The sequence below is a fragment of the Halyomorpha halys genome, unplaced genomic scaffold (genome assembly GCF_000696795.3).
Source record: "Halyomorpha halys isolate HHAL.00 unplaced genomic scaffold, Hhal_1.1 Scaffold940.1, whole genome shotgun sequence".
In the NCBI taxonomy this organism is placed as follows: domain Eukaryota; kingdom Metazoa; phylum Arthropoda; class Insecta; order Hemiptera; family Pentatomidae; genus Halyomorpha; species Halyomorpha halys.
Genome location: NW_027114279.1, coordinates 21,959 through 36,191, shown reverse-complemented (window position 1 = coordinate 36,191; position 14,233 = coordinate 21,959). Strand labels below are relative to the sequence as shown.

General features: G+C 30.7%; 1 protein-coding gene across 1 annotated transcript in view; it reads right to left on the bottom strand.

Annotated features, from left to right (window-relative positions):
- nwk (nervous wreck) overlaps window positions 1–14,233 on the bottom strand; it is a gene marked incomplete at its 5' end in the record, with an annotated part of 75,816 nt that overhangs the window by 47,323 nt on the left and 14,260 nt on the right. The window contains 1 exon segment of the mRNA XM_067051482.1: window positions 2,878–3,022. Coding sequence (XP_066907583.1) covers window positions 2,878–3,022 — 145 coding nt within the window.

Here is a 14,233-nt window from a genome sequence, read left to right as displayed (position 1 = left end):
CATAATTGTCATCATTTGTTTGGTTATTGGTGGTTAATTTTATCGAAGGAGAAGGCTGCGTAGGAGGAGGAGAAGAGGAAGGTGGTGGAGAAGGAAGAGGAGAAGGAGAAGGGGAAGTAGGAGTTAGGGAAGGGAGGTATGGAGAAGGAATAGGAGATTCAGGAGTTGATGAAGGATGAGGCGTAGGAATAGAAATTGGAGGGGGGGATTATTTTATTTATTTTTTCATGGACATAGTTTGATTATATTCATTTTCTTTATCCTTCAATTTGAATATATTTTAAGAGAGATTTTATTTATTTTTATGTACTTTTTTCATTTATTTATTTATTTTTCATTTTAAATTGATTTTATTATAGTATGAATGTGATCATTCATCACTATTATCTATTGTCCACAACGGTGTGGCGGATTGTAATGTCTATCAATAAATAAAGTTTTAAAAAAAAATATTATATTTAATGTAATATTTTTATTACCTTGTATTATATACAGCAGGAACGTTAAAATGGGCATAATCCCAAAAGTTGTGCTTGGCTCAGAGGGAATAAAGAAAGTAAATCCTTACTCCATTATCTAATGCCTGATCCTGGACAATATGAAATGGACGGGAAGATTCTCAGAGTTTGCCAAGTTTCAAACGGGTACATGAAAAATGCCAGGTCCTTAATCATTCTAATAGCTTTTTATTTTTTTTCTTCGCATAAAAAAGAGAATAAAGAAAAGAAAACAACGGATGGTGAGGAAATGCTCTTTTGAAGTGGATTTATTAATTTGGTTAATAGTAGCTGTACTGAACATTGTCAATTATTTTTTTTAATTCTATGCAGCTCACCATGGAATGTTTCAATTTTCTTGGTTGATTTCCTTTTCCACAGCAGATTGTGGATTCAAAAAATGCATATTTTATATATTTTTATCTATTCTAGATATAAAAAAACCCTCCTTTCTCACCCTAGGTATTAGATATAACTCGGCAATAATTATTGTAAATCATTTTATATTAGTCATGTTGCAATATAACCATAATATGGTGGTATAGATTTTCACTTATAGAATAAATTTCCAAATCTCATCGCGACTCCATTTAATTAAAAATGTAACAAACAATATCAACATCTAACTTTATGAAATTGGCGTTACTTTAACCATACCTGGTTCTGACAGCATTTGCGTAAAAAGTGCTTTGCATATTCGGTCTCTAGTACTCTACTGACACCTCCCTCTGTTCTCAGGACACTGCCTATTCCCTTTCAGGTGTGTCTCCATCGACTGCTGTCAGCTCCAGATTTCTACCCAATGACCCAATGTTTTCTAGATACTGTTCCTTGAACATTTTGATACTGTTCTATCTCTGGATAATTCATTCATTCATTTATTCTTCATCTTCAGGCATTTTTCCAACTACTAGTCATCTCTCCCTTCTCACCAATCCAAAATTTCTTTTTTGAATTCTTCCCTCCTTAACCGAGGAATTTCCTGGGACATTTCGAACACTTCGACCGGTTCAATTGCAGCCTGAGCGGGATACTTTTATTTAGTGGATGCTCCGCAGAATGAAAACTCGACATTCCCATTCTAATTAGAATTGGTTGGTCATGTATAGTAGAACCTCCTTGTCTTTTAGAAATGTCTAGCTAAGGAGTAATAAAAAAATAATAATAAGATCCGATAGTTCTGACTTTTTAGTTAGTGATTCAGATAGTACAATGAATAATCCAAGTTTCTGAACTTCCGAAGCAGAACATTATTTTAATAAAAAAAAAAAGAATTTCCTTCCTTTCTGGAGCCAAGTCACACTTATTTCCCGAAATAATCCTTGATGAAAGAAACATGAATGTAGGTTGATGAACCGAATTTTGCTTTTATCCTTTGACAAGAAATTTTCATCCAAGTGATGAAATTCAAAGATTGTTTAGGAAAACGTACAACGAATTTATGGTTCCTGGAAGCAAGACTGGAGGAAAGATGTCCCTATGGCTGTTGGTGTGCTCCAAGGTGATGTGCCCTGAATAAAATTTCTGGCGAACCATAGGTAGCACCATGGTCGAGATGAGAGTGGAACACAAAGACTAGTGGACGTGATAGGTTCTTCCTTCACAATAACGGCACTGGGGAGGTAGCAAGCGAAGAAGAACTGGAAGGAATAAACGATTAGTTATAGACATTAATTGTCACCTGGTGGTAATGTTTTTTGCTCTGCTTGATCATGGCTACCTGATCCACCAGATTATCAGTTAAGCTTTGGCGTGCTTCTTCATAATAGTGGTTGGACTTGTTACTATTCAATTGTCTGCTATCGCACCCTCTTCTGATTCCGTGACCACGTAACAATTATCAGAACCATGTAGTTAGTTTTAACAATGAAAGCCATTAGATGAGCCCAATGGAAGTGATTTAGCACCAATTGCTCCCTCTTCCCAATTAGTGGTCTTTTGTTTCATTTAACAAGGTACTCCTCGCCTACCTTACAACCCCTGTTTGAGGGGTGTGTAATAGAAAAGATAGGAAGAATAATTTTTAAATTTTTCATATTTCATTGCAAACAATATGAAAATTTTATATCTCTTCGACAACTTTGAAGGTCTTCATCGTGAAAAGACAAGTCCGTTCACCATTGCTCAATTTTGGATATCTTATTCTTTTATCGTATACTCTTAGTAATACGATTAAAATCAGAATTAGTTCATTGATAATGATCGAATACTGATATATTGCCAGAAATTAAATTTTGTATAACTATATCACTTATGAGTTGTTAAATAAATAATGTAATATATATTAAAAATTAATTAATATAATGGTTCACTATGAGCATAATATGAAATATTTAAATTTCATTTACAATAAATTTTTACATTTTTGAAAACCACTTACCCTTTTTGCGTTGACCACCTTATTAGCTCTGAGAATTTTGGCGTCGTCAGCTACGTGTTGTGAAAAAACTTCTACCGCTGCAAGTCTCGCTCTCGCTAGCTTTTCGTTTTCTTCCAGAACAGTCCTCCACACGTTCCACATATTCCTGGAGAAGGAAAATTGTTTATTTATTTAAAAGCATATAAGATGAGTAAAATATTTTATAATTTAAACTATCATTATATTTATATTAAAAAAAATATAGTATAATAAATGTAAAGTAGATAAAACTTAGATTATTATGTCTAATAATAAATACATTTAAACAAATTAACAAGGAATGTGTTAGCGACCCAAATAAAGTACGCTGCAGATTCACTTTTAAGATAAAAAGTAGATCTTATAGGGGTATTCATGATGTGTTAAATGTAAAATGTTTTACCATGTTAAATGTTATAAGTATAAGGGGTATTCATGATCTTTGGTTTAACATGTTAAAGCGTGTTAAATGGAAAAACTCATGTTAAATCGAAAAAAATTGCCTTCTTTTACCGTGGTAAAACGAAATAACATTTAACATGGCTGAGAGTCTGTTACTTGGTCTGTTAAATGGAGAATGACGTCACACAATAGACCAGTTGAGATCGCCGCCATTTTTGTTGTGACAGTTCAGTTCTTTCGTGTGTTTGTGGTGTTCATATCCCTGTTATTAAACCAGAATGGATAATTTTAATGATACATTTGAGAAAAAAAACAGAAGAGGTAATAACTAGGCATGTTGTAATAAATTACTTAAATCAAAACTGGAAGTAAACAATAACATGAGGCTCTGGAAGGAAGGTTATAACAAGTTGCTGAGAAAATCCGCTAGGGGCTCTTATGCATTTAACGTTTAACATGACTTCAAATAGGGCTGCTCACAATCCTATAGTTATAACATTTAACATGGTAAAACATTTTACATTTAACACAACATCATGAATACCCCTATAGCATTGTGAGCAGCCCTATTTAAAGTCATGTTAAATGTTAAATGCGCAGCTCCTAGTGGATTTTCTGAGTAACTTGTTTTATAACCTCCCCTTCCAAAACTTCATGTCATTGTTTACTTCTATGTTTTGATTCATTATTATTATTGTCATCCATTGCTTTATTAGTTATAAATCATCCAAAACAATACTAACACAATCAAAACAAAAAATATTAGCAAATAACCTAATACAACAAATAAATAATTTATTATTTATTAATAAATAAAACAAATAAAACGGTGACGAGCTCAGCTGGTCTGTTGCGTGACTTCATTCTCCATTTAACTCACCTAGTAACAGACTCTTAACCATGTTATATCGTTTTAACATGGCAAAGAAAGGAATTATTTCTCCATTTAACATGAGTTTTTCCATTTAAACTAAAGATCATGAATATCCCTTATATACAGAAAAGTTAGCCACCCTTGGTCTAGAGCAATATATCTTTTCATTAATTTTTCTTTTGTTAAAAGCTAAGTGTTTTAATATAAATTACATATAAAATTATAAATTTAATTTATTTATAATTTAATAATACAATATATAAATTCATAAAGGCAACCCGTAATTTATATATGGATCATAATTACAATTTATAATATTTATTTTAGAAACTGGCAGTTTTTTTTTTATTTATTACCCGGAGAATGTTTTCCTTTTGTCTGGAAAAAGTTTTCTCATTTATAGATTTTTATAATATACCATTGTTCCACCAAAAGTTAAAAAGTTAATGGACATACGGAGTTTGGGGAGTTGCGATTGAAAGGAATTTTGACATTAAACGAAATTTAGTATTCATTAGTTAAAGATGGTTGAAATGACGAAGCTGTCCGTTGTTTCCAAGTTCGCTGATGGCAGGCAGTATGTGAATAATGGCCATAGAGGGCGGACAATAGGCTCCAGCAGATATCCAATGACTGGGAAATCCTCTTCCATGCCATAACGTCAACAGCATCACTGCCTCCTTTCATGTTTTCATTCCATTCCTGCCAGTTATTTCACGTTCCATTAACGCATTATGAATTTTAGTTTCAACTATAAAAATGAAAAAAAGAAAAGCGAATAAAAAGAGAAAAAATAGAGAGAGAAAAAAAGGGGTGAAAGGAAGATAATGAATTGAATGATGAATTCTCAAAAGAAAGTTATTAAAAATATTTTCAAGGGAACCGAGAATAAGATTGAAAAGCTCAATCAATAAAGAGGTCTTCTATGGACAAAAGCTCCATTCCTCCTTTGAAGGGAAAATAAATGAAAAAAAGCCATTCAATTATTATAAAAAAGTTTAAAGTATTTTAGACGGGTGATTCAAAACAATACTGCTGATGGATGTCTTTAAAAAAAAGTTCATTAAAATTTGTCTATTAATTTCGGTCGTTTTAGTTCCTATTCTAAATATTCAAAATCAAAGTGTTATGTTACAGAACTTCGTGTGGAATTTTATACATTTATGTATATAAACTGCCCTGGAATAAAAGAAAAAAAAAGGAAAGTGGTACGGTGCTATGTATCGAGGCATTAGCCATGATTACAACAATATGTCGTTTATTAAGGAGCCTTTCAACGAACCTCTTACTGCGTCCCCGGATATGAAAACATCTGTGTTAAGTTTGTCATATTGCCAGACTCCCCTGAGAAAATTAGATTGGCTAACCTTTAAGTGCTCTAACAAAAATGACAGGTTTGACGAGGGATCGGAATCCAATTAAGCAGGTGCAGGCCCTTCCTGGACATGTCAACTTTTTTCCAAAAAGTCCTGAGGAGTGGGACGCCTACCTCGGGAGAGTTCGGTCACCGATGGCCAATGAGAAAGGAGATTCAAAAATAAGGTAACGCCCTATAAGGGAAGTGAGAGAAAATACAGAGGAAATCTAGATTTGGAAGAGACAGTCAACAGGAAGGTTTAGACGAGACAGTACCAGGCTTGAGAGAGCAGTAGAAGCCGGAGCGGAGTAAGATGCACTTCGAACCATACGAAGTCATGAGAAAGGCTACGAGACCTGGACATCCCTTATGAACAAGACAATACCTATGGCACTACATCCCACGGCATCAGCAGCTATAAGTATAAATTAACCAATAAGTAATAATGTAATAATCTATATTTTATGGTAACCTTTATCTGATTCAGTTACAACCATTTTAATCATAGTAATAAATTGTAAATAAATAGTTAATCTCTTTATGTAGTTTATATACTATTATATAAACCAATATACCACCCTTTATTATACTATATAATTAATGGTAACAACATTTTATAAATATAAAGATATTTAAATGGTAAACTGGTAAACACACAAATAGAATTTGGAAAGGAATCCAATCATAATAATAGTTTTTTAGGACTCAATATAAAATTAATTAATTAACTTATTTTGCCTTCAGCGATTATCCTGGCATCCCGATTAAATCTCCATAGCACACATAGCAACGGGATACACATCACTTAATGGCAAATTCTATACTTATTGACGGAATTGTTCCGATTTATATAGGTTTCTACACTCTATCAGCTGATAAGAAACTCTGTAATATTTTAGTTAATTATAGGTAATATTAAGTTTTTTAAAAATATTTGGAGTCGGTTTCCCTTGGCGGGTGAACTATGACTACATTGTAAAACCGTGAGGCACAAGGTGATGCACAATTAGCGAGATGAAGAAACTTATAGTAGACTTATAGTGAATTGGGACAGGAAGCTTATAAGGGACTGGGACCAATGGGACAGATTAACAGGGACGGTAAACTGACAATTTATTATTTAAATCCATAGCAAGATGAACAGTAATAAAAACCTTATAGCTATTGAATAAATGAGATGTTTACATCATATTTTATTTACACAGAATTTCGATCCAAATATACTTTCAACACTTATTTTCAGAATTTCTGCAACGTCTGTCATAAATAACTTTGTATATTTTAAATCTAAAACTTTTTAAATAAATAATTTTGTCTTTTTCTACTTACAAACATCATTTATAACAGAACCTACATTTAATAGTTTACAGTTACTGTACCTACTGTTGAAGGTAGGTTCTGTTATAAATGATGTTTGTAAATAGAAAAAGAGATAATTATTTATGTAAAAAAGTTTTAGATTTAAATTATACAAAGTTATTTATGACATGGGCAATTAGCCTGCAGAAAATATGTTAAAGAATATGACATGAATATTTAAGGTTGTCTCCTTGAAAATGGCCTGAGGGCCGAAACGTTGCAGAATTTCTGAAAATAAATGTTGAGAGTATATTTGGATCAAAATTGTGTATGTTAATAATAAATTAAACCACTCTCAAACAATCATTATAATAAATCATTAATCTAATCATATTTTAACTTAAAAATTATTCTCTTGGGAAAACACAAAAAAATACATTTTACTTGGAACCGTGTGGATAGGGGTAAGTAACTTTTTATTAAAAATTATTCATATTCTGAAATTCAATAACACATTTAACCCGACTCATTACATGGTAATTCTTTAGATGAAATACTGAACTAATGCCTGATTAGTTTTGTTCTCTTTTTAGTTATGTTCATCACATATTATTATTGACATACTTACTAATTAATTCTTTTGTGTTACTTAACTTAATATCTTGTTTCTGGTATTTTACTTACATATTTCATTAATTAAATATATTTTCTTTCTCTTTTTTTTTTCCATAATTTCAATTTAAATTATTATTATTAAATTAAAAGATTCATGTTTCATTGTTTCTTTTGAATTATATAGCTTTATATTTTTATTTCCTTGATTCTGGTATTTTACTTAAATATTTAATTACCTATATGTGCGTTTTATTTCCCATTTACTTTATTTTTATTTTTAATAAGTTTCATTTTGTACATATATTTATTAACTAAATTTTCATATGTATTTTATTATCTGTTCTTTCCTTCTACTTAATTTCAATATTGCTCTACTTATACAGTATATAGCTTTTTATAATACTTAAACTATTCATGTCGGTCAACACTGTTTATGTATCTATAATGTTAGCTATTTTTTAATTTTCTAATCGTTCTATATATCCTTTTATTCCTAGATTGTTATCTTGTCTTTTTGTTCTTAGTCTTTTTGTTCTTAGATGACGGCTAAAAACTGCGGCCGAAACGTTGGCACCCATAAATAAGTTTTTACTTATTTGTGTTCTACACTGACCGCATCCCTAACCATCTTCTCTTCATACTTCTTTGTTTAGTATTGTTGACATTTTTCAGTATAAACCGACGCTTTTTTGTTCTATTAAAACTGAATTCAGTAATGATTTTCAGAAATGAAAATTAAACTGATACTAAATCGGAAAGCTTACGTCTTCCTAAAACTGAATAAAATAAGTGAATAACTACATTACGTTGGGGGATCCAAATGAAATTATCTGCTTCATACCAGGAGGCAACAGGTAGCCGAGGACATTATCCTCCTCATTACCTCAACCTCTTTAACTCGTCTTGTCAAGGCTTTCCTGGGGATCAGTCCCTTATTGAACATATCATCTACTTTGGGTTTCTTAAATAGTCTATTTACTCTTTTCATGTTTCTTATTTTTTTTTAAAATTAAATAGCTCCTCAAGTTTAATATAAATATAATATTTACCCATTTAGTTCCAAGAGGAACACCAAGAGTATTAATACCTTTTATAGTGTTAATTGAAACAATTAGTAATATTATTCGGCCAGGAAGATTAGCAGTACGATTAACTGCCAATATAATTGCAGGTCATTTATTAATAAGATTATTAGGAAATAAATCAACCGATATTAGTTGGTTCCAATAATCGAACCTGAAAAAACTAAGGTTTTGGTTAAATAACCATAAAGATCATAATGTGTTGTACAACGTATAAAACACAATTTATTTCAACCATTTAACAACTTATGTTACTTTTCCTGCCTCTCTAGAATTGTAGATTGTGAAAAGAAATCACAAGTTATACTGACAGGAATAATGATTTGAGGCTCTCGCAAGCACTTACAATGATCTCGATAACAATAAAAATATATGACATTAAAAATAATATTCCAGTAGCTTTAATTTCAAAATTCAATGTCCCTTAGTGGACCCAGATCATGCAGGTTTTGAGAGTAATGCTTTTGGTACTATGGCACCCAAAGAACCTTCGTCAGGAAGTAACCGCCCTTAGAACCGCATAAAACGATCCTAATAAACCTATAATAAGCTAAAAAAATTAGGCATACAACAGAATAATGTACTTTTGAAGGTTTACCTTCTCTGGAATGAAACTGGACTGCTCTCAAAACCAGAAAATCTACACATGCAAGGGATGCCGGGACTCAATAAACTTAATTTAGTTGATCTTAGAGTTTTGGACTGTTGTTGAGAGCGGGGGTTCTACTTCGGTTCACCGAATATCTGTACGTAGTCGGCACCAGAGCAGGATGAATGACTAATGCAATGGTTCAAATCATACTAAATATTGGTGGGAATAGGGAAAGCTAGAGGAAGAGAGAAAAGGGATGAATTTAAAGTGTGTCACAGAAGTACTCTACATGCGCGCCAGCGTTCCCCACTATCGGTCCGACGGCCCAAGCAGTAAAGGCAAGATTATCTGATGAAAATTTTGATATTACTTTTTTAAATTTTTCCAATAAAGAAGTGATAGCCTGCCAGTAAGATCATGCTACCTGTCTCAAAACGTTATTTTATTAAAAAAATGTTGTTTCATTCCGAGCTCTACGTATAGTATATATATAGTTGTACGTAACCTACAACTCTAGACCTAATAAAACATCATTTAAAGTAGAGCAACTTTGCTAAAATACTAGCTTTAAAATAGCTATTGACGTTCTATAGTTCCCCAGATATACATTTTATAAGGCAACGTTTCTTATAAATGTACTAAAAAATCAGTAGTTTGTGAATTTATTTTGGGAAATTTTAGTCTCAGTAATCTTAAGACTTACAGATAATTATTAGCACCCAAATTAAAGCTAGTTTAATATGCTAATAAGTTGTTTATGACGTTTAACTTCGTAAGAGTAATAGTTTTCATGATATTTGCTATATAGATTCACAAGATGTTGATTTTCAGTTGTTTGGACGAAACTTTTAGTTTATGAAAAACTATTTCTTAGGGACCATTAGACGTAAAGATGTCTGCCAGCGCTCAAATTAAAACTAGTGTACTATAAAGAAATTTATGATATCTTCGTTGGAGTAGTAACTTTTATGATATCTCCTTAATTCAATTATTCTTAATTAAAGCTAGTTTAATTAGGAGTAGTAGTTTTTATGATATTTTCCAACATAAATTCACAAAATCAACATTTTGTTTTAATATAAAATAAAGTAATATAAGCTAGTTTATGAAAAACTATATCTCAAGAACCATTTGACCAATAAATGTCTGCCAGCACTCAAATTAAATTTAGTGTGTGCTACTATAAATTATTTAATGACATTTGTCTAACTAGAAGTAATAATGTTCATGATATTTGCTAAAATAAATAGATTATTAGTTTTCTTGACAAAATTATAAAACCCACCTTCTTCTATATAATGTACCTTATATGTATATATCTTATTTATATGTACCAAAACGTTCTATTCCTTCCTTAGGCTTTAGTCACATAAATACTTCCTAGTTAGTTTAAGGGTGTCTCATTATCAGCTCATTGTATGGGTGATGCTTTAAGTGAACTACAGAACCAATTTTTACATCCGATGTCTCAAGTTACTCAGTAATTTCCCGCAATTGTTATGAACAATTTGAGCTTAAAATACTGAAAAAAAAACATTTTATTATATGTCGTAATCTCGATAAACGCCAGAGCTGCTAGTGGCCGTCGTTAAAATCAACTGCTTTGTCCATTTGTATATATTCACGTTTTCACTTAAGGGCCTCTTATACACGATCAATCGTCAATATATTTACGATATTGAGTATATTGTAGCAATAATAATGAAACGTGTCTTATACCTGCATGTACCGCGTTTAATAATAACAATAAACCTCACCGAAATGCTGTGTTTGATAAATAATTTTTTATCCGTGCTGCATATCTCAGGAACTCCATTTCCTTAAACATAAGTCATGTACTATCCCTTCCCTCGTTTAAAACCCTTATATTTAACTACCTTCTACTTCACTAATATTATATAATCCAATATTACACAGTATATATTATTAGTACAGATACTTTGTAATTACCTTTTTGTTTCCTTTTTTTGTGTATTTAGTCAGTTAGTTTTATATATATATATATAAGTTATAATTAAGTGTGGCTACACTATTTTTTGATCAATATATGTAATTATAAAATTAAAATTACCTTTGTAATTGTTCTAAATAATATTGGTTGTGTTAGTTGAACTTTATATTCATATAACCTAATCAGTGACAATTGGTTTCATTGAATTGGGACTACAACCTTAATGTTTTAACCAATCTTAACCCTGAATTCGATCATGAATGATCCATGAATTGGAAAATAAATGTTTAAGGAACCATTATAAAGTGTATTTTTATGGTTAAAAAATTGTATATATTTATAGATATCTAACAATTGGATGTTAAATATTAAGGTAAATAACATTTAATGTACTATTAAAATAAATAAACATCACCTTTATGTTACTCCATAGTAATATTGGTTAATATTGAAGTTGTTTTAGGCATTATGTATGGTTTTATCTCATTTCTTGTAACTTTAAGAAGATCACTGCCATCAAGTTATGCCACTCACAGGAGATTAGGCATACGTGGGAAAGAACATCATTTAGGCATAATATAAATAAATTAAATAAAAAGGGGAGGGGAGAGAAAGAAATACTTTATTCATTCATGCTGCCCAAACACATCGGGTTGCTACATTACACAGCATACTGACCAATCCGTGACTGGACATACATAAATTACATATTTTTTTATTAAATTACAAACTTTATTCTTTGGTATGAACATGAACATGACAAAATGGGGTTGCAATTAATTGCTTCAACAATACATCAAATCGTACAGTAAATAAGGATGCATATCCTTCAAAATCTATGTTATTAAATTTCAAACAGAAGCATAGATAAACAGTCTAATAAGATTTTCAAGCATAACCTAACTTCACATTGATTACATTTTGAATTGGTAGGTGTTATCGGAGACACTCGGAGAAGTTGTGATACCATATTCCTTTCGATACTAAAGCCTAAAGTACCGATACTCGATGCACATTCATCCAAATTCTAATCAATGACGATCGATTAAAATATAAAATACCAATATATGAAAAAGTAAAATTGCTAAAATAATAAATAATTCAATTGAAAAAAATCTAGTACTCCTATTTCTTCTAAGAGACGGGATGTTATCGGATATTTCCTTACGCACATTAGTGTATTGTTAGTATATAGAATATAAAGAATAGTGAAACTATTGCAGTCACTAAACGCAGGCTCTTGGCAAGTATATTTAATTATTATGAATGTCACAATATAGAAAGCTCTTGTATCTGGACATTTAAATATATAGAAAGTGTATTCATGTGTTCAAAAAGAGTTCTGAAATGCGTTCAGACATAAAAGGCAGTACTATTATTATTTTCTATAGACATCACTAACATTCCTATAATGATATGTTAAGGGAGATATGCAATAACATCCCATCTCTTAGAAGAAATAGGAATGTAAGAAGAGTTATTTTATTTTTTTTTTTTTGTAAGAAGTAAGTTTCAATGTTGAAGTAAAATTTTATGTTACAATAAAAGTAAATCTTAAAGTCTTTACTGTTGTTTGAAACTGTTATTTCTGGCATTCCAACGAGAACGCAGTAGCAGAACAAGATAGAAATAATTCTGAAATGGTTTTCACATCAACTTATAAAATATTTTTCCACTACTGTTATAAAAAGAAATACCTATCACCAAATCTAATCTTATGCAATTATTAATTTTGCTACAATATAAAAAATAAAGGAAGGCTTCGACAATCAATAAATTTCAACAAAATTGAAATTAAAACGAATTTCAAATTTAATAATAACTATAAATGTCAGTAATTTATCAGGGAATGTCGCCATAACCTAATGCAGTGAATCACAACTCCCAATACGTAAATAAATAAAAATGTTAAAAAAAGTTATGATGGATACTTCGAAAAATGTCATTAGAATTTCCATGGGTATTAATTTACTTGTGTTGTTTCAGTGATTTAAGCCCCAGGCAACAACACTAATGGCCGAATTAAATTCAATTAACGAACAAAAGTAATCAATTTGGACGAGTTGAAAGACCCCTGTGGACCATCTTAATTATATTACGATAATTAATTATGCTTTATACAATACGACCTCATTAGAAAAGTACAATATATGGAAAATATGTTCCATTAATTTACATTACCACTAAGGTTTAAACTACAATACATCTAGGTTAACAGTAATTAACATTTTTAATGACCGTCTCTTATGTCATCTTATGATATAATAATAAAAACGTTTACCTTCTTAAAACTACAGGCAATTTGCTATTTTCATTCATTTGTATCTGAGATGATATTTGATGATTATTGAAGATGATTTTCCAAAATTATTTATATAAATTAATTTATATACATTTATATAAATTATCCATTTTTCGCTAGGACCCCCTGCTACAAGCTCCCTAAATGAAGACCTGAAACTCAGGTCAAAACGTCGGCATGAATAAATAATTTTTTGTTTATTTATTTTCTTTTTGCTGACTGCAACCCCACGACCATCTTCTTCAATTAAATTAATTTAGACTAATTATGATAATTTATTATTTTACTTTTTTTTATTTATTACTTTACAATTGGATTTCTATTCCGGCCTAATCATTAGCATTACCGAAACCTGTTAGACTCAATTCAAACCTCTTGATTCAATAATAATTAGATGAGCTGGTAGTTAGAATGAATTTTAGTAGTGTGAAGGATATAAAAACATAAATAGGTATTAGGTGGATCAAAGCCTCTCAGAAATGTCTCCACAAAAATTTTGTTTGAGGGGAATATGGTCGGAGGTGCGGTCAGCAATAATGCACTCGTAAGTAAAACTTATTTATTTGTTCTAACGTTTCGGCCTGAATTCCTGGTTTGGTCTTCATTAGGGTTGAAAAAAACAAAACAGATAACAACTATAACTCAGAAAAAATGTAATAAAATAGACTAAAAATGAAATGATATTTAAAAACACTTTAATTTAAAAGTAAACAAGCAGGAGGTTAGAAATATTTCTGCCCTGGAGTTTTTTTTACTTTATTTCACTTTTTTTTTTTTTTCTTAATATTTATTTATTTCTATTTACAACTTTACATTATAATACATTTAGTAAATCTGATCTAAGTTAAATTGGAGTGTTACAGG